Source organism: Narcine bancroftii, chromosome 5, assembly GCF_036971445.1.
Source record: "Narcine bancroftii isolate sNarBan1 chromosome 5, sNarBan1.hap1, whole genome shotgun sequence".
Classification (NCBI taxonomy): domain Eukaryota; kingdom Metazoa; phylum Chordata; class Chondrichthyes; order Torpediniformes; family Narcinidae; genus Narcine; species Narcine bancroftii.
In genome coordinates, this window is record NC_091473.1 from 22,345,721 (window position 1) to 22,367,153 (window position 21,433).

Sequence of the window (21,433 nt, forward strand, 5' to 3'; positions counted from 1 at the left end):
ATGATGCGCGCAGCTCCCGGGATGAAGCGGTTGTAAAAGCTGACCATACCCGTGAACTCCTGCAGCCCCTTGATGCTGTCTGGGTGTGGGAACTCCCTGATAGCAGCGACCTTCGCAGCAGTGGGTGTGGCTGCTTCGGCCGTGATGGTATGGCCCAGGAACTGCATGGACTCTTTCCCGAACTGGCACTTGGCTGGGTTGATGGTAAGGCCGAAGTCGGTCAGCCGGGAGAAAAGGGCACGTAGGAGGCCTTGTGTTGTGCCCGGTCCTTGCTGGTGACGAGGACATCGTCCAAATAAATAAAGATGAAATCCAAGTCCCTTCCCACAGAGTCCATGAGGCGCTGGAAGGTCTGAGCGGCATTCTTGAGCCCGAACGGCATGTGCAGGAATTCGAACATGCCAAAGGGGGTAATGATGGCCATCTTGGGTACGTCCTCAGGGTGCAACAGGATCTGGTGATATCCGCGCAGCAGGTCAACCTTGGAGAAAACCCTCGCGCCGTGCAGGTTGGCTGTAAAGTCCTGGAATTGAGGGATAGGGTAACGATCAGGAACGATTGCCTCGTTGAGCCATCGATAGTCTCCGCAGGGAGGCCAGCCGCTGGAGGCTTTTGGGACCAGGTGGAGCGGCAAGGCTCACGGGCTGTTGAACCGCTGAATGATCCCCAGTTCCAACAGGTGCAAAAGCTCCTCCTTCGCTACCTGGAGCTTGTCAGGTGGGAACCGGCATGCCTTGGCGTGAAGCAGCGGGCCCTGGGTGGCGATGTGGTGGAACACCCCATGGCGCGGCGAGGCAGCGGAGAACTATGGCTTGAGGAGTGTCGGGAATTCGTCCAGAATCCGCTGGAACTCATCTCTGGGCGTGCTGATCGTGGCCATCTGCGGTTGCTCCGAGCAGGAGGCATCGAGGCGAACAGGCTGAAAAGTACGGGCGTCCATCAGGCACCTACCTCAATTGTCCACCAGAAGCCCGTGTGCAAGGAGGAAGTCTACACCCAGGATGGCAGTTGGGAGGGACGAGACAGTGAACCTCCATGCTAAATTCCATTGGCTGATCCGGAAGTGGACTGTCAATTGCCATTGCCATTGCGTTGGGCACACGGAGGGAAGGTCCACGAGATCGGTTCCTGGATTTGATGGCCGTGGCCAGGTTGATGCTGATCTGGGCTCCAGTGTCAATGAGGAACCGCCGGCCACTGACAGAGACCCGCAGGTAGAGAAAGCTGTGTCCTTGGCTAGCCGCCGCATCCATTAACAGCGGCCAGCCTGGTCATTTCCCTGGAACGAGCAGGGCTGACGAGGCTCCCGAGCCTTGGCTCCCCAGCGCTGGTGGTAGAAGCAGAGGTCTGGAGCGGATGCTGTGGCCTTGGTTATGCTCTTGGAGGCACCTGCAGGGGCTGGATGCTCTACCGCAGTGCTAGGAGCAGGCTTGGCGTGGTCGTTACCGTGCCTCGTGACCTGCTGGACCACTGAGCATTCCGAGAATCGTGCGAGCCATAGCTCTTGGGCCTTCTGGGAGACCTTCCTCGGGTTGGTGAAGCTCTCCTGGAACAGCAGCAGCCGGATGTCCCCGGGCATATGTTCGAGGAAGCTGCTCTCAAAGAGTGTGCATTTGGTGTGCTCACCCATGAGTGCGAGCATCTCATCCATCAGTTTCATTGGGGACCTGTCCCCCAGGGTGTCGAGGTGCAGCATCCAAGCGGCATGCTGGTTGGTGTCTGGATAGTCCAATGGACCCGGTAAGCACTCACTTGATGGTCTCGTACTTGTCCTCGGCAGGTGGGTGCTAAACAAGGTGCAGCACGCGTCTGTTGGTGGCCTGGTCCAGGGCAGTGACCACATGGTAAAATTTGGTCGTGTCGGACGAAATCTGGCAGAGGTGAAACTGGGCCATTGCATGGCCGAACCACGTCTCCGACTCCTGAACCCAGAATTCAGGCAGTTTCACGGCTATAGCGCTGATCCCAGGCTCGCTCATGATGGGTTCAAAGATGTTTGAACCAGTTTGGGACACTAATTGGAGCGGCAGCTACACTGCTCCTGCAATAACACACATAACCAGATGGGTTGAGCTCAGTGAGCAGACTAGTTTATTGCAGGCTGCTGGGCTGCACTTATACTACCAGCCTGGACCTGGCTGAGAACTGCGGTGGAGGGCGCTGACGTCACCTGGGCATCACGTGGTCCCCCAGCGCAGTTTCCGAGCCCCGTGCTGGAAGGAAGGGAAATCCCCGACGGCGCCATTTTGGCCGGCTGCCCCACCGCATGGCTTACAAGCGGGGCCAATTCGCCTGCCTTGTGGTGAGCTGCCACGTCTTTTAATCTTGTCACAGTTTATTCAGCTCACCAGATCATGCCAGCTTCCAGCAGAACAACTCCATCAGCCAGTTTTCTTATTGCTTTTCCTTTGTACCTTCATTAAAGGGCAATTTACTACTGCCAAAAAACTTACCAGAACTTTGTCATATGGAAGGAAACCAGAGAACCTTGTGTACCAATACTCACAGTGAGAACTTACATACTCTGCCCAGAATCCCTGGAAATTAGGTCAATCCAAAGCCTTTATGTATATTGTAGATCAGTTGCTTGAGTCAGAAATAATAGGATGGACAACTGCCATTGAAATAAAGGATGTTCCATAGAACGTACCATAAAGGATATCATATACAACCTCCCTCTGAGATATCATGAATATTTCCTTTTTAATTAACACGTTCATGGGATGCGGATGTCATTGACAATTCCAGTCTCTAATTTTCTACCCTCCATTCCCCTTGAACTGACGAGATGCACAGGTGGGTTTGTGGTAAAATACTGAAATTGACTGGATGAGGATATCAAATTTTTTTCTTTTACATTTCATATTTATTTCAAGGTCATGTGTGATTTAATATTTCTGATTTTAGAGTCCAATTTGACTCCACCACAGTCTACAAATGGACTGACAACACTACAGTTGTTGGCCAAATTTACAGGGAATGAGGAGGTTGAATACAAGATACAAGGCCAAAGAGCTGAATATGGACTTTTGGAAGGGGGAGCCAAGGGACCACACACAGTTTAAGGTAGAGAGTTTGTAGCTTCATGTTCCTGAACATAGCATAGAACTCTCCTGGGACAGCAGCCTTGAAAGTCGCATGCTAATGTTTCAACTGCCTAAGGAGTTTGAGATTCAGGTGGTCTATCAAACTTCAACAGGCTGTCTGGTTGCATCACAGCCTGGATCAGAAACTCAAACACTGCAAATGAAATTAAAGGCTGCAGAAAGTGCAAGAGATAACCAAATCCTTCACAGGCAAAAATCTGCGCATTGAAGACATAAATCGGATCGACAATCTCAATAAAGGATAACTAGTTCTGCTCTCTTCTTGCTCCCATCTTCAGCCAGAATGCACAGAAGCATGAAGTTGAACACCTGAAGATCCAAGTTTTCTTTCCCCAACACCAATGAAGCTCATGAGTTTCCCCGCGCTACCCAAACCATAACTCTACTCCAAAATCACCAAAGACCAATACGGACACAGCACTTTTTCTTTAAAAAACAGCAGCAGCCAATTTTTATTTTACATTCTTTTCTTTGGTGGCATCTTATGTATTAATTATTCTTCAGTTGTTGATAGTGTATTGTATGAACATGAACCCTGAAGGGTTCTTGACCGTGACGGAAGATCAGATCCGGAGCTCAGACTGCAAATGTTTTGGGTGGTTGCAGAGGCTGTGGAACTGCTGGAGGTGACTCTGGGCAGGGGTGGGGTGGGACACTCTTTTGCTTCTCTCACTCTCTCTGACCGTAAGAGGTGCTTCAGGCAACTTCTGAGGATGGCGAATCTGTCTGCCTTTCAACGGGCAAAAGCAATTTCACGTAATATGACATTGTTTTATTACAATGACATTAAATTGAATCTTGAATCCCTCTCTAGCTGACAATCTCGTTCAGAATTCAGGCTGTCTTAATCACAGTAAATGCCAAGTCCCGTAAGGTCTGAGACATACTTGCCGAAATAAACGCCGTCACAACAATGAAACTGCAAACGACCAGACAATTAGAGCCATTTCGAAATACAAAGCAGAGTTGCAGCACCCTGGAGGGGGATGTTTAAGCGCGGGTGGTCCAACCCCCTGCTCCTCCCTCCAGCCCCGCCCTGTGGAGGAAGGAGCGGGAGTGCAGCCGGTGGCCCGGTGTTCGTGCTCAGCGGGTCTTCCCCATGGCAGAGGGTAGGTTGGGCCACCTCTTTCTCCTCTCACTTCAGCCTTGCCGGCAGTTGTCGCCATTCCGCTCTCGGCTGAGACACTCCCGCAATGACCAAAGATCGATTTTCTTTCCCTTTCTCATGGGGGGGAGGGGGTGGGGAAGAAGAGAGCGACAGGCAATCAGAAGCACGGTTGCTTCTTTGCCCTGAGACAAAATGGCGCGGCCAGCTTCCGTCCCAGATCACGTGGGGTGTTTCGTTGAGTGCGGCTGCGCGTCGAACGCCGCGTTCTGCGTGCACCAGGTGGCGGAGCGAGGATTTCGGCCTGACCCGAGCGGCTCTTCCGCTGCAGTCGGGATGGCAGAAGCCACGGGCATGAGCCCGCCCTCTGAAACCTCCGAGAGCGGCGAGGAGTCCTGGGAAAGCAGCAGCGAGTCGCCGATGTGCGCTGAGGGAGTGGCGGCCAGTCGGTCGGCGGCTGAGCGCCCGGACAAGCCGGCGGCCAACCCAGTGGCCCGGGAGCGGGGAGGTGGTCGCCTGCAGGACAGCAAGAGCCTGGACGGCATCCACGAGCTGTTGGGCGGCATCCGAGGCCGCGACGGCAAACTGGAAGGGCGGCGAGCGACCATTTCGAGTGCCCTCGAGCTGGAGGGCACGGTCAGCCAGGAAGGCGACCTCACCCACTATGTGGCGAACAATCTTCAGCAAAAGATAAAGATGAGTTCGAGGCGGAGCTTGGATCTGGAGTGTGAGTACACCCGGCTGCTTACTCGCTGTTCATCATCTCTGCATCCAACCCGCTCTCAACTCGCTGCGATGCATGGTTCCAGTTCGTGTTTCCACCGCCCCTACAATTGCACCAGAGACCTGCACGCTGCTGCAACAAGTTAACCCGATGGCTTGTCAGCTCCCTCCCATGGAATAGTGACCAAGCTCTGTGGACGGGCCAGTGCGAGAGGCTCTTGCAGTTTCAAACGCATCGGGGGTGTTTTTTTTGGATCAATTTTAATTTGCTACATTCGAGGCAATTCACTGTCAACGTTAAACCTAGCGACGAGAACATCCTGCCTTTATCGGAGATAACCTGCGCGTACGTGCAATCTCCAAACTCCACAGGATGGTTTTATGAGCTGTTTCATTTCATTGCTAATTGTACTTACCCATGATGTTTATGACAGCAATTTTCACTTCCCATGCATGATTTCTCATTTCTGAGTGACCTGGCCCACAACTAATTTTTTCTTTAGCATGGTTTATCGGCTCCGCCGTTTCCTTGCTTTTCCAACATGGAGCAGTTGAAATCACTCAAATTGGTGTGAATTTGGATCGATGAACTTGAACCTTTTGGGGAAAAATAAACAAATGATTCGGATACACAAGATATTTTCGAATTCTGAGTGATGTGTTGATTTCACGAGAATGTTGACAGGAGTTCAGTTCCAGGGAAAGGTTGTGCAGACTGGGGCTTTTTTCTCTGGAGCGTAGAAGATTGAGAGGGGACTTGATAGAGGTGTTTAAGATTTTAAAAAGGACAGAGTAAATGTGGATAGGCTTTTTCAATTAAGAAAGGGGGAGATTCAAACTAGAGGACATGGTTTAAGATTGAAGGGGGAAAATTATAAGGGGAACATGAGGGGAAATTTCTTTACGCAGAGGGTGGTGGGGATGTGGAATGAGCTTCCGGCAAACGTGGTTGAGGCGGGATCATTGGTTACATTTAAGGAAAGACTGGATCGTTACATGGATAGGAGAGGACTGGAGGGGTATGGACCGGGTGCTGGTCAGTGGGACTAGGAGGGTGGGGATTTGCTACGGCATGGACTAGTAGGGCCGAACTGGCCTGTTCTGTGCTGTAAGTGGTTATGTGGTTACCAGTTAGCAAATGACCCATTCCTTGAACAAACTAACGAATTTTGGTTTCCTTGCATAGCCATTTCAAACTGCGAGGGGCTAAATGTTTCTATTCATGCTATTTTGATTTTTTGGGGGGGTGTTTCAATCAAATGCCTATATGCCAATTCATTTTAGAGCTCTGCTTTAAATGTCAATTGAAAATGCTGCCTTAATTCAAATCTAGAAATACTTGAATGCTCAAACATTTGAAATCCTAGCTGCTGGCACCTGAGTTTAATTCAAGTTCGTCACATGTAGTAGCAAGGTACAGTAAGAAAGTTTGTTTTGCGAGCAGTCCAGCCAGTTAATTTATACATTGTACAGCAGCTAAAAACAGAGAGCAGAGTTACAAGACAGTGGAAAGGTAACATTATTTTCACTGGTGTCAGGTTTGCTTTGGAGTCTGATGAGAGCAGTAATTGTCATTGGATCTTGAAACAGATGTAGCGTGTATTATTCAAATTCTGCAAAAGCTCACAACAGAGCCTCAGATCTTTTGGGGTGTATTTTATAACACTGCTTCACTGGCTGCAAATTTTTGACAGTTGCTAAAACAAAAATTCCATGTTTTATTTAGTACTTGAGAACTTGCCTTTTTTTTGGCGTGCAAATTATATATTAGTGTAATTTGCAAACGATACAAAAGAGATGGAAATATTTCTTCAAGCCTGCTCTGCTTATCTTTGAGATTACAGCTGACCTTCCTTAATACTATTTTCCTGAACAATTCCCAGTCCCTTGATGCCCTTAATATCCAAAATCTATCGATTTCTTTGTTTTTTTCCTGTGAGTTTATGCAAAATGTATTTTTGGCTCTGATGAATATCTTCCTATTTACAGATGTGATTAAAGTTTTCATCACAATTAATTTTTCCCCCTTTCCCCCCAAAAAAATGAGCATTAAATGGTTTTGGTATTCACTTGTTATGAGTTGTGCCTCCGCAGAAAATAGTCGCATTTTGCTTGGGCACAGTCAATTGTTGATGCATTATCCACCCGTGGTTGCTGTTTGGTGAACTGCTGCATTTTGTTACCTCAGATGCACAGTATTCCAAAGATTTTTAAGTAGATCTTCTGTGACATTTTTTTTGGGAGTTATAACATGATAACAGGCCCTCCCAGCCCATGAGCCCATGCTACCTAAATAGTTCAATTAACCCTCAGACTTCATATGCTTTGGGAGGAATCCTATGGGAATGCATGGAGAAAGTACAAACTCCTTACAGACAGCACAGGATTTGAACCCAGGTGACTAGAGCTATAATGGTGTGCTAACTGCTACAAATCTAAACAACACAGTGGTAAAGCTGCTATTTTCGAGCTCCATTGACATGTTAAATCCTGATTTCTGATACTGTCTGTGAAGTTTGTGCAATCTCTGGGAATTTCTGTGTCTTTCAGTTTTTTCTTGTTATCCAAAAACTTCCAGCTGGATGGCTAATTGGCCATTGTAAATTATCCATGATGTGGAGATGAAATGCAGAATCTGTGTGAATTGATGGGAATCTGCAAATAATAAAATGGGTGAATGTAAACTCCTGCTCTGATGGATATTGGTGAACTGATGGTCCTAGTTCCCTTTGCTATGACAGAGAAATTGATATTTGAAGAGAAGATCTTGCTTGTTTCAGGAATTCAGTCACATGTGAACATGTTTAAGGATCTATATTGGTTTTGATGTTGGCAAGTTTATGTGAATCCGTTAAATCAAGAATGCAAGTAGGATGAAATAAAAGTCTACAGATGCTTTGATTATTGTAGTAAAAACACAGAAGTCGGCCAGTCTAGCAGTGTTCATAGGTAAATAGCTATTATAGTATGTTTCCGATTATCTGAGCACCACAGAACTGAAATTCTCGATTATACAAAATGTTTTTGTTGGAAAAAATTATCTTAAATTTATGCATTTGTCTTACTTTGTCAGCAGAGATCAAATTTTTGGTAAGAATTCAACATTATTTCATGCTTGAAAGACCTTTCATTTTTTTTCTTGTTTTTTTTTTAAACATTGATACAAATATTCTGCTGATGTTACTGGGCTGCTTAAAGCAATTTCTGGTCCCAAGCATTTTGGATAATCGGAAATGTATGGTGTAATCTTTTCAGGCCTGAGCCCTTCCTCAAGTATAAGCCAAAAAAAAGGCATCTGAATAAAGACTGGAGAAATAAAGGAGGAGTCCAGATCAAAAGGTGTGAATTGGATGTGATGAAAGGAAAGGTGCAAATTGATTTTGGCTCTGTGAAAGGACATGAGGGAAAAGGGAAGATGGAGAGAGAGCTGGAGGACGAGGAAAGGCGACAGTGGGAAGAAGGGGGGGAGTCGATAGAGAAGTCTATGTTAATGCCATCAGGTTGGAGGGTGTCCAGATGGAAGATGAGGTGATGAGGCATATAGCATTGTAACAGGCCCTTCTTGCCCACGAGCCTTTGCCACCCAATTAACTTACAACTTTGGTACATTTTGAACTGTGGAAGGAAGATGATTATTGTGGGCTTCAGGAGGAAGTCAGGGGAGCATGACCCAGTCCTCATCGAGGGCTCAATAGTGGAGAGGGTCAAGAACTTCAAATTCCTGCGTGTCAGTATCTCTGACGATCTGTCCTAGAGCCACCATGTTGATGCAGTGACAAAGAAGGCTCACCAGTGGCTATACTCTGTGAGGTGTCTGAGACGGTTTGGTATGTCACTGAAGACTCAAACTTCTACAGGTGTACCATGGAGAGCGTTCTGGCTGGTTGCATTACTGCCTGGTATGGAGGCACCAGACTTCACTCCATTGAAGAGATCTATACCTCATAGTGTCTTAAAAAACAGCCTCTATCCTCAAAGACCCCCACCACCCAGCCCATGCTCTCTTCACTCCGCTGCCATCAGATTCCTGAATAATCAATGAACCAGACACTGCCTGACTTTTCATGAACTATTGTTGTTATTTTATTTTTATAATCCTGTCATAAGATGGGTATAATATGTATGTTTCCACAATGATGCTGCCACAAAAACACCGAATTTCATGACTTGTTCACGACAAATTCTGATTCTGGAAATCAGAGCACCTGGAGGAAACCCAAACAGACATGGGAGAACGTACAAACTCCTTACAGACAGTGCCGGATTCAAACCCTGGGCGCTGCTGCTATAACAGTGAAGCACCAGCCTTGCCACCCCAAAAAGTTGTCTCATTTGCAGTAACATTTTTCTGGTGAAAAATATTTTGTTGCCCAACAGCATTGTGATTATTAGATGTTTGGTCATCCCAATTGCATGACTTTGCAGCAGCGTAATATTCTTCCCCCTTTGGTTGTGTTTCGCTCGTTGCCAGCAGATCAAATGATGTTGGTATTCAGAGAGACTGTTCTTCTATATAAGCTGCTAAAGAGTTAGCAAGCAATTAAGAAGGTAAACAGAGGATTTAAGTATGAGTGAAGATATTTGCCGTACTTACATAAAGCCTTATTGAGATTGTATCACCAGATTGATTCCTATGACTAGGGTTTGTTGCACAAGGGGAATTTTAGTTGACAAGTTCAGAAAAATGAGCAGTGCATTTCAATCTGAAGGGATAGATGAGGGGGATGACAGTTTTCCTAACCAGCATGCAGTGTATATTTAGTCAAGGATCACAGGTTCAAAATAAATTTTGAGTGATTTTACCAAATTCTTGTCCTCCACCCCCCCCCCAACCCCATTATAGTCTTGTTATGTGAGCAGAATATTAACTTGCCTTAAATAATATCTTCCAGATTTGTCTGTTCACCCTGGTGTACAAATATGTAGCTCTTGGTTTTCTGAGATGAAAGAAATGTTTGATGATGATTAATGTAAAGTCTTGGGGTTTTTTTTTAGTCTTCAGGAGAAATTGTATAGTCAACTCATGAAACCTGTGCTTGCATTAATTTAACTTTGAGTGTTTTACACTCTTGGAAGTATTAGTTATGTTGGAGATTTAATTTTTTTTTTGTCTTTGCCAGCTAGAAGCAGCGTGAGAACCAAAAATATGCAGAAGTTAAAATCAGATATTCCTCCAATAGATCCTGGAGTGCTACAAGATCTGGAGAGAGAGGCAAAAGAGGTGGCCGAGAAAGTCGATCAAATGATGAGAAGCTTAAACTCTATGATCCAGAATGTATGTATAAGTTGACATTTGGTGATTCTTTAATTTGTTTTCTGATCATGACTGGAATCTTCAGTTGAATGTTAATAATTTTCACTATGAAAGAAATATACAGCACAAGAATCGATCTTGCTCCCACATCCATCGAGTCTTTGAGTTGTTTCAAGATCTTTCCCCCTATGTCACACATGTCAAACTCAGGCCTGCGGGCCAAATTTGGCCCGTGATATAATTATATTTGGCCCGCAAGATCATATCAAATATGTATTAGAGCTGGCCCGCTGGCCGCCGCGCCAGTATAGCGCATGCACAGCTAATACTATAAATCCCAGAAATCTTTGCAAATGCGTTGGCGCCAGCCCATCAGCCCGCTAATCGCCCCCACCTCCTCTCTTTACTTGCATTAGCATCTGCGACCTGTCGCCCAACTCACATGTAATAAACCCCTTACGAAAAATGGCCAAACGAAAGACCGAAAACAGGACCTTTCAACACAGGTGGGAGGCAAACTCTGACCCCAGAGTTTGATGAACTTGCATCTAAGAAGAGATGCCAAGTATCTGGTTTAGACCCAGGTGCATCAGAGTAAATCACAATGTCGCAAGCTAAGCTTGGATTAATATTTTCTTTGGTTAACTTTGGACTGTTCATAGTTGAAAGATTGGATTTTCATTGAAGCAGGTTGTTATTTTTTTGACTTGTTGGCTTGTGAAAAAAAAATGCATTTAAAAGGAGCTTAAAGGCTATAGAGAAATATTATGTATTGAATATTTTATTTCTCATTTGTTAATGCTTCTTCTGGAAAGAGTTTAACCAAAACTATTATTAAACATTTATTTTAATAAGAAAAAGTTTAACATTACATATGTTGAAAGAAGAGAAAACATGCAGATGTTGTTGAAAATTTTCAATAGATATTTCGTTTGGCCCACGACTTAGTCCAAGTTTTTAATTTTGGCCCTCGGTGAATTTGAGTTTGACACCCCTGCCCTATGTCCTTGCACTTGCCATTTTAACCCCGCTGTCCAATTTTCGGAGTTCAGTTCTGTTTTTATTGGATCATTCCATGTCTTCAGGCTTTGTTTCTAATCTCATTTTCCAAATCCTGGAAATAATTCAGTAGATAAGTCAGCATTTTGAGGAAAATCATCTGTGTAATCGGAACAAAGCAATTAAAATTACCCATATTTCAACTGGTAGAGAAGCGCAATGGGCCAAAAGAATGCTGGAAAGGAACCGAAGATACCCTGAAGAAAACCGTGAAGGAAATGGTCATTGCAGCTGAGCTGCAGGGAATATAAATAAGATAATGAATGAGGTCAAGGAAGATTAAACGAAATGTTCAAACTGTAATGCACTGATTCCAATAAAACTGAAGCAAGATTATTCTGCAGGGTTAGGCAGTTACTATGGAGATAAAAAGTTAATGTTATGGGTTGAGCTTTCAACAGCGTGAGCAATTCTGCAGCCACCACGAAAGGCTGAATATTAGAAATTCGCTGTTGAGTCCGAAGGGCTCTAACAAGGCAGGGTTAAGATAAAATGCCATTATTCCCATGTTGGGGTTCTTAGGGCAGAGGTAGGAGTAGGATAGAGAAATAAAGTGAAAAGCAAACTGTGAGACTTGAGCAGAAGGTGTTCAGCAAAGTTGTCGTCTGCATTTAGCTTCTCCCAGTATTGAGTCAATGTTATCAGCATTAAATTTATTACCTTAAACTGAAGGTACCAGTAAAATACCATTTCATCCAGAAGGAGTGTTCAGATTTTTCATAGTGGTGAAAGGACATGTGTCTTGTGCAGTGACTTTCAATTTCAGCACTCGAGATCTCTGAATTAATAATGGATTCCCTTTCCCTGTGATTGATGGGGCTCGCCAACATTTCCCACTTGAAATCCATCCTCTCTCCTCCTGAGTCAGCAAGAGTAGATTTCCCCTTACACCACAAACTTCCACATTTAGTCCTCCATAATTTGTCACTTTCAATTTATACCAACACCAGGCATTTTCCATTCTCCACTCTTTCAAGCATTTTTGAGGGATCATTTCCATGATCACTCCAATGACTACTTCTGTCCCCACCAATCCCCATTCCAATGAAATGCAACATCTTTTACATCAGCTCTTCCAAGGTTCCATGCCTCTGAAGTAAAACTCTCAGAGAGGGGAAGGTCAGAAGGGATTAGAGTGGGAATCATGGCTCTGAACACTATTTACACTGTAAATGCAGTGCACTAATTTGCACAAACATCAATTTTGCCCAGGAGTACATAGTGACCCTATTAATGTTGGCTCAGATTTTTTTTCCTCTCTGGATGTTGCCTTGAGTTGATGGCTATTTCAATCATTCCTTCGTCAGATTGCCTGCTCTCCAGTATATTGCATCCCTCAATTTCAACATCCTTTTTTTTCTCTCTCCTATCCTCTCATGCTTTCTATTTACAGTGTGACTACCATTAACAAGCCTTCACTAACTTCTCTCAACTGTTTCTTGGTCTTCATCATTTCACAGATTAATGCTTTGTTCTCTCCACCCATACACATTCTCTGCAAATTAAATTGTTTGAATTCTAACTTTACTGATGCATGGTCATGAACCTGCTATATTCACTATTTCTCCCCCTATGGGTGCTGCTTAATCCACTGAGGTCTAGTTTTTTTCTTTCTCCTTTTGTACATGATTAATTTATGGTGTCTTGTACCAACTTGCTGATCAATGGAAATGGGTTTTCACATAAATTAAATTTCTATTTTTGTATGATATTGAGTGTCTGTTTAAAATCTCATTAAAAGTTCCCATAACAAAATCAACCCTATCTTTGGAATGATCTTTGTGTACCATCTGTATTTGGTCTGTTTTACCTGTAGTTTGAATGTTTGAGTTCATGGACGAAGGGATGGCATGGGCATTTTGTGAATTTTGACATTGGGTTTTGTAAAATTTTGAGTAGTGTTTTTGAAATAAACCTTGGGTGTCCCTTTATTTGTTGAAATCCATCTTTTTCAAAGGTCGTCCAATGGGGATCCAAGTTCATATTATCCAGTGTACATGATCACATATTGAATTATTCATTGGTTCATCGATTAAATAAAAGACTGGTGCACTTGAAATTACACTATATCTTTTTTCACTTTTTGGAACTCTTCAGTGTCAGTCTAATCAACATGATATGATAATTAGCCATGTGTTTGAATGTATATGAAAGCCCTACTTTCCATATTGATATATTTTGTTTTGAAAATGCAGATGACAGCACTAAGTGTGGGCTACATTCAGACTTATCGTGATTCAGTCGACAGTCTTGGAGAGTCAGTTGATATGAGTATAAAGGTAAGGGCATGGAATAAAAATAAACTACCTATCTAATTCTATATTCATTTTTCTAATCTAGTTGTTTTGAAGTAAATTCCAGTAATGCAGTAAAACCCCTCGTATCTGAAATTCAAGCAACTGGCAAAAAAATTTAAGGAAAATAATTTTTTTTTAATGAAAATAAATAAGAATAAAACAATAGGTAAAAATACACAAGTTTAAAATTATAAAAGTTAATGTTCTTTGAAATAACACACAAACCTTTGGTGAAGATGGGAGCAAATATTCAGCCAGTGGAGTGCCCCAGACATGCTTCACTCATCGCAGCTAATTGAATAAAGTTGTGTGAAACAACAGTGGCATTGCCCAGGATGAAGAGCTGGTTGATGCCACACACCATTGGGCTAGTTCTTAGTGTCTCCTTATCCTTCGGGTATCCCTGGTCAGAGGCTTTATCTGTAAACTTGGGGGGCGGTGGGTGGGGCGTTTATTATCTATAATGTTAATGTTTTGGGTGGCTCTTAGGGGGAGGGACCTCAGATGCAGTGATGGTTAAATGTTTTCAAAGAATGTGACTGAAAATAGTAAAAATGCTTTAAGGTTCATGTATTTGTGCAAATGAAATTTGTTCAGTGTGAGTATAGTATTTTTGTTTTTTGTCTTTTAAACTGTTTATTCAGGTGTATTAGTTAGGCATTACAAGAGTAAGTCTCAAGCAACTGGAAAATAAACTTATCTGACATCTAGTCATCACCATGGGTGCCAGATACCAGGGGTTTTACTGTAATTAGAAATTGTTTATTAGTTATTTTGTACAATGCTTTTATGGCTCATTGGGAAGATATTAGGGGGTTTGGCTCATTTATTTATTAAGACATTTATTAATTGGATGATTAAGAAATACAGTATTATATGCCGGCATATAGGATGATCCAGAAATTCAAAAATGTCACCTCAAAATCTTATACTTCAAGTTTAAAATGCAAACCTTGACAGTGATGTTTCAACACTGCCAACTTCTCCCTCCCCTTCCGTGTTTTATCCTCATCCTGCCGGATGACTTGTGTTCCAGTCATGCCCTTGGTGCACTTTTCCACCTTCCTCACGCTGACAACCCGACTCTCCTCCATGCACATGGTGACAGTGAAAAGTGCATGCCATATTGAAAGGCACTGCTGGTTCAATGGGGAAAACCTGTACAGGTTTTAAATGGCCTGTTACAGGAACCAATAGGGGGTTTATTTTAACATTTGCGAATAAAATTAAATAATTTCCAGGACCATTAAAATATTGAGACAGCATCACTCCACTGGTCAGTGTTAAGTGCCAGAGTTTGGGGGGGTGGGGGAGGGTGGGCGGTTGGGGAGTGTTGTCTGATTATAAAGGGTTTTGCTCAAAACCTACATTTTTAGGTGGAAAACCTCGGGGTTGTCCGATAAACGAGATCTATAAGCCATCTATTTTGAAAGATATTCAAAACTTCTAGATTGTTGCCATAACCCTGGTTATCTCTGGATTCTCACCACTTTCCACTCTTTTTTATTTAAATGAAATCCATTTTTATTTTAAAGTGTAACTACATGGTTACTATGAATAGTGATTTTTTTTTTTAAAGTCTGACATCCATAAATAGAGGTCAAGGTGGCATGGTTAGCACCTTGGTTCTAATCCTGCACTGTGTAAGGAGTTTGTATATTCTCCCCATTTCTGCGTGGGTTTTTCCTGGGGGCTCCAGTTTCCTCCCACCGTTCAAAACAAAAAAAAAAGTACTGGAGTTTGTAGGTTAATTGGGTTACACGGGTTTGTGGGCCAAAAGGGCCCGTTAATGTGCTGTATTATCTAAATTTAAATAAATTTAAACAATTTGTGTGGGTTTTTAAAAAATTTTATCAGCATCCTTTTTAATGTATTAATATGGAGAAAGTGAGGGGGCATTTCATTTTTCTTTGCCTGGGGACTATGCAGTACTAGTTTCTGGATGCAATTTAAAAAACAACTGCAGAATTACATCAATTAATTCAAAGGCAAGACACCTGGCACCTGTTGGTGAAAGAGTACATTTAATTCAGATGAATACTTTTAAGTCCTGTTGATGGGTTACTTTAACACTGTTGAGAAGTATGATTCCTGACAATCAAATCGCTTAATGTCCACATATTTCTGTATTAAAAGGTGAGACTGAATTCATATTATAGAATGATTGATTCTGTCCTTCCAAAATCTCCTGTTTAAAAATTATGGTGGTTTGCACAAATGGATCCTTGTACATCACAGCAAGCAGTCCATTTTAAGAAAGGGTTCTTGTGGCATATTTCAGGATAACGTGGATATGATTGTGTTTTCAGGGCATGTATACACTAATGGCCCGCTGTGAAGAGCTGGACAGATCAATGCAGCCCATTCTTGTGCTATCTAAACAGATCCGTGAGGTCAAAAGGACTCTGGAAATGTTTGAAACGCTCTGCAAGTAAAGACCTTTGCTGACATAGTTTAATAATTGGACTTAATAAAGTACTTTAGCTGGTTTGGACAATGCCAGGAACGGCAGTACTGGCAGGACGTTCCATTGTCGAAGGTAAGAAGACAGAAACTGCATCGAAGAAAGGCATTTGAAATCCCACAATTCATAGCCATAGGAACTCTGGAATAATGGCATCTTCATGTCCCCTAAAGGCAGTTTGTTATGCTGCTGACCAATACTTCATTCATTTGATTGATAAAGATTATTCACAATGACAAGTTGGGATATTTGCATGCTGGCAGTAAACATTTATTACCTCTCATTCGTTCTTCAAATTGAAGATCTGCTGTGCTCGGACTGTTATGAATTTTCAAACTGGATGGACCTAATCACATTTTTAGCCAGGAAGAGCACATTTTGGAGGGCAGGCCTTAATTAAGATTGTGAATGCTTAGCACTGTAAATTTGCCTGCCTACTGACTGGGAAGCACAATCTGGGGAAAAAAATGTAATATTTATCATAAAATGCACTTGTAATGAATTTTTAGGGAAGATAGGAGTATCATAACAGAACTGTAACAAGGCCACATGAAAATGTTAGAGCTCTGGCTTAATATTTTATTGACAAAATTGACAAAAAGCTCTGTTAAAATGAGGTAATCTGTACACAACTAAGATAAATCATGTTTCAATTGAAATGGTGTGAATTCTTTTGCAACTGCCTTTTTAATTAAATAAATCAAGGCAGTAACTCCATATTTTAGTTGCAAATCTAAGACCTTGATACCTTGTCTTGCAAGCAGTCATGGGTACATTCAAGTTAATGGAACCTTGAGGCTTTTTTTTGTATCTAGTAATTTAAATACTATAATATTCATTAGTTATTGCAACATTTTTCAAAATGAGGAAATGTTGCTGAGTCAGAAATTGCCTCCTGTTGAGAGGTTAAACTGATGTTTCTTAGCTTAGATAGAAAAGAAAGTGAAGTGGCACTTGAAAGAAGAAATGGTATTTTCCCTTTTATACCCAACAATATCAGTGACTTTATTATTGTACCTCAGATACTTTGGAGATGTAGTATATATCCTAAGAATGCTCCCAATTTTTTTCCTACGCCCCCAAAAAAATGCTGATTTTATATTAATTACTCTTTTAAATCACCCTGATGTGGGTGGTTAGTGACAGAATTGGGGATTGGGAAATCATTGAATATGCGAGAGCCAATGAGTTCCAATGGAATAAGTAAGGGAATGGGATTGCTCTGGAGCATGGGCTAAGCCACCGATACCCTATAGATAATGTAAAGAATGAATTCTTTACCCCGAAAGCTCACAACCTTTCTAAGGGAAGGAAAGCAGGATTGACATCGTGCTTAAAATGCTTTTGCTGTAATCAATACTGCATTCTTTACATGAATCTGTTCAAATTTTTCTTTGAGCTCCTCATGCTACTTTCCATATCAACAGAGCAATGTTGCTGGTCAAGTGAGATGGTGTACAGATGTGTAAAATCTCTATTTTTACTGGCTGAACAAAACCAATTTTGCCATGTATTTTTTTTTGCTTGATCTAAGAGAGTTGCAGAAATAAATCAGAGAAAGGTAATTTTAACCAAAAGACAACCTTCAAAGGTAAAGATTATAATGTGATTTAAAATTAACAAAAAGATGCAAAGTGTTTTGAAAAGCCTAGGTTTTCAATTCAAATTTGTACTGCACAGCAAATATAAACTGGGCTTCCACCATACTGCTTTGAATCTTTAATATTACACTCAAATTGGAAAGGGGTTCTTTGTCTCAAGTTTTTTTTGCTTTGAGACCAGCTGCCCCCATACTGTCTAGATTGCCTACCTCATTTAAGTTTGGTTAATAGTCTTTAAGCCTATTGCCAGTATCGGTGTGAGTCTTTATCCTGTACTGAGCATAAAATATCACTAATCTAAACCTTAACTTTTGTAACCTTTGTAGGAAAAGAGGACAGTGCCTGCATTTTTGTCACTGATCAAATAAAAGTAATTTAAAGGCAAATTGAATAAATTGAGAATTATTTGATTGTATTCCGCTGAGTTTTTTTTAGAATTTCCCCCATTGATTTCCTGAATTTTAAATGTTTATTCACTTTTTTTCATCAATAAAAGGAATTAAACGGTGGTACTTGTCCTCTTGACAGTCAGACAAATTCAAAACATCTGTCTTGATGAGCTTGTTTCAAATTCTTGTTTTGTATAAACTTAATTAAAAACAAGATGTCTAAAATAGTCAGTTCAGGTAGGACCTGTGGGGAGAAAACGAGAGTTAATGTTTAGGGTCAATAACATGCTGCCATTACCATTACCATTTTAGATGGAATCCAGACTGGATTCTACCTTGTTCATTTCAACAAGGATGCATGTTTTGGCAAGATAAGTTCTTCAAATTTATTTCAGGCCAATCATAGAGTCGTACAGCACTAAAACAGGCTGTGACACACTGTGTCTATGGCTACGATGCCCTCCATAATATTTAGGACAAAGACAATTTTACTTTTATTTGCCCCTGTCCTTCATAGTTGTAAATTTGTAATTAAACAATTTACATGTAATTAAAGGTCACATTCCAGTTTTTATTAAAGATTATTTGTATCCATTTTGGTTTGACCATCAGAAATTACAGCACTTTTTATACATGATTACGTCATTTCAGGGCGCAATAATGTGGTGGACATTTGGCTTCACAGGTGTTTGTGATTACCTGGGTATGTTTAATTGGTTCATTGATGCAGATATAAAAGAGAAAGGCTTGCATCTAAGCTTTTGATCACCTTTGGAGTCTGTAGATGCCATTTTTCAACACGAGGATCCAATGAAGTCATAGAAACCATTGAGACTTTTTAAAAAAAACAAGAATAAAACGTTAAGAGACACCACCCAAACCATAGAATTACCAAAATCAACTAGTTGGAACATCATTAAGAAGAAAGTGCATGCTGATGAGCTCAATAATTGCAAAGGGACTGGTTTTCCTAGGAAGACTCCACTGCTGATGACAGAAGAATTCCCATCATAATGAAGAAAAATCCTCAAACCTATGTCTGACAGATCAGAAACACTCTTCAGGGGCATGTATGGATGTGTGAATGATTACTGTCTGCAACAGACTTCATGATCAGAAATATTGAGGCCACACTGCAAGATGCAAACCACTAGTTAGCTACAGAAACAGGATAGCCAGATGACAGTTTGTCAAGAAGTATTTAAAAGAACGCAGAATTCTAGAAAAATGACTTGTGGACAGATGAGACCAAGGTTAACCTGCAAGAGCAAATGTGGAGGCATAAAGGAATTGCCCATAATCCAAAGCATATTGTGAATCATGGTGGTGGCACACTTATTTCCATTGATAATGCTGATGGCATTAGGAAATTAATTTTAAGGTGTATAGAAACATCTGATCAAGTTCAAGCAGATGCCTCAAAATTCATTGAACTGTACTTCATCCTACAGCAAGACGAAGAGTTTTTCAACGCTAACAACTGGAAAATTCATGAATGGCTCTCAGTCTCCTGATCTAAATCTAATTAAGCATGCTTTCTGAATGCTGAAGGGACAAATCCCCAAAACAATTGAGAGCTGAAGTTGGCTGCAGTAGGGGCTTGGCAGAGCACCACCAGAGAAGATACTGGTGATGTCTGAATCACAGACTTCAGCAGTCATTGCATGCAAAGGATATGCAACACAGTACAAGACATGACTACTTTAAAAAGTACTGTAATTTATACATGGTCAAACCAAAATGTACACAAGTACTCTTTAATCTGGAATGTGCACTTCATTCATATGTGAATTGTTTGATTACAAATTTAAAACTGGAGCACAGGGGCAAATAAAGGAAGAAAAAAAATGTTTTTGTCCCAAACGTTGTGGAGGACATTGTCTATATTAATCCATTGCCTGCATTAATTCCAGCCTCTTTCTCCTCTGGCAGCACATTCCAGATTCAAGCAACTATGTGAAAATTTTACCCACAGATCTTCAAACCTCCTCCCACCAAAACCTATGTCCTCTAGTTTTAGAAATCTCTACCATAATAGATGGATACTGGCTACCTGCCCTATCTATGCCCTTCGTAATTTTATCACATCACCTCTTAGCCTCCTTCACTCCAGGGTAAACAAAATTCCTTGATCCAACCTCTTGTGAAGCCCTCCAAGCAACAACTGTTAACACTCTCTTTAGCTTAATCACATTCTTTATGATTGTGTGCAATTCTGGTTGTCACACTCCCCTGAACGACCTATACAATATTTTGTTCAACCTAAAATTCCTACTTGTTTATTTGTTGCTTCACCCAATGAAGGCATGGCATTCCTTAACATAGTGTGTTCCATTTTCAGGAATCTATGTCCTTGTACCCCAAGATGTGTCTATTCTGCTAGACTTTCCAGACCCCTGCTATTCACTATGTCCTTGCTAGTTTAACATGTCAATGTTTGTAATTATTTTTACAAGCATTTAAAATTTGCATTAATTTTGATTTTTTTTTTGTTTGAATGTGGCACAAAATTTGTCTGATCATCCCTCTTCTGTGTTCAGTCTCTGTTAGCACAGGAGATGGGGACTACAGATGAGCTGGCACCAGCTTGATTTGGCCCAATATTTTTTCCTGTTACGGAAAATAAAACAATGGAAAATTTGATCTCCTAATTGTTTGCCATCCATTTGCTATGAATGTTAATATGATGATCACCTGTGCTAGATCTTAGAAGAGACTTGTGCGCAATATCAGCTATAAGATATTCCATTGTACTTAGGTAAGTGACATTTCTCAAAGGATTTTCGAATAATACAATGATAAGTTAGTTTCTTGTGTGCCATTCTGCATATTTAAGTTTGTATGTTAACACATGGATTCAGAGCAAATGCAGCATTTCAGTTCCTTGAATCTGCTCCATCATTCAATAAACACAAGTTCATCTGATTGCAACCACAACATTGCATTTTTGTCTACCCTTATTGACCTTTTGTCTTCATCAATAATCTAGCTACCTCTATTAAATAGCTGCTGGCTCTACTACTCAGAGAGAATTATAAAGTTCCTCTCGCTCGCTTTCTTGGGGATGAAGAGAAGGGGCACAGAGCGAGATACACATTTTGTGTATTTTTTTAAGCATAGTTGATCAACTCCCATTGTACTTGAACAAGTTTGTAAGTTTGGGTATGTTGAGTTAGGATGCTTTCACTTTGTCAGATTTTCAGATGCTTGCAGTAGCGTATTTGATAATTGATTTGCATGCTGCAGAGGACATTAAAGTCATGAAATGTACTAAAACTACATAGAGGGAGCAATTTGTAAGGTTGGAGGCTGGGTTTATTTAGCATCAAGCAATCAGAGTTGATCGGATTCTTCACCAATGCAGCAATGGGTTTAATTGGTGATGTCTGATACAAATTAAAGAGCAAAAAGAAATAGATGAGGAAAAAAAATTG

General features: G+C 41.6%; 1 protein-coding gene across 2 annotated transcripts; it reads left to right on the plus strand.

Annotated features, from left to right (window-relative positions):
* The first annotated feature begins 4,115 nt into the window (after positions 1-4,115).
* Positions 4,116-20,936, plus strand: borcs6 (BLOC-1 related complex subunit 6). Of its 2 annotated transcripts, none has more exons than XM_069936945.1 (4): positions 4,116-4,939; positions 10,116-10,210; positions 13,444-13,527; positions 15,855-20,936. In XM_069936945.1, the coding sequence occupies exons 1-4, from the start codon at positions 4,408-4,410 to the stop codon at positions 15,978-15,980; spliced, it is 837 nt and encodes a 278-aa protein (XP_069793046.1). In that variant the 5' UTR covers positions 4,116-4,407; the 3' UTR covers positions 15,981-20,936. The 2 variants fall into 2 exon arrangements, with proteins under 2 accessions (XP_069793046.1, XP_069793045.1); XM_069936944.1 differs by having other exon boundaries at positions 4,118-4,939; positions 10,056-10,210.
* The last annotated feature ends 497 nt before the right edge of the window (positions 20,937-21,433 follow it).

Excerpts from the sequence above, each read along its gene's own strand:
- borcs6 (XM_069936944.1), top strand. The coding sequence starts at position 4,408 with ATGGCGCGGCCAGCTTCCGTCCCAGATCACGTGGGGTGTTTCGTTGAG. Across the intron at positions 10,211-13,443 it reads TAAACTCTATGATCCAGAAT|ATGACAGCACTAAGTGTGGG; the intron begins GTATGTATAAGT and ends TTGAAAATGCAG. Across the intron at positions 13,528-15,854 it reads CAGTTGATATGAGTATAAAG|GGCATGTATACACTAATGGC; the intron begins GTAAGGGCATGG and ends TTGTGTTTTCAG.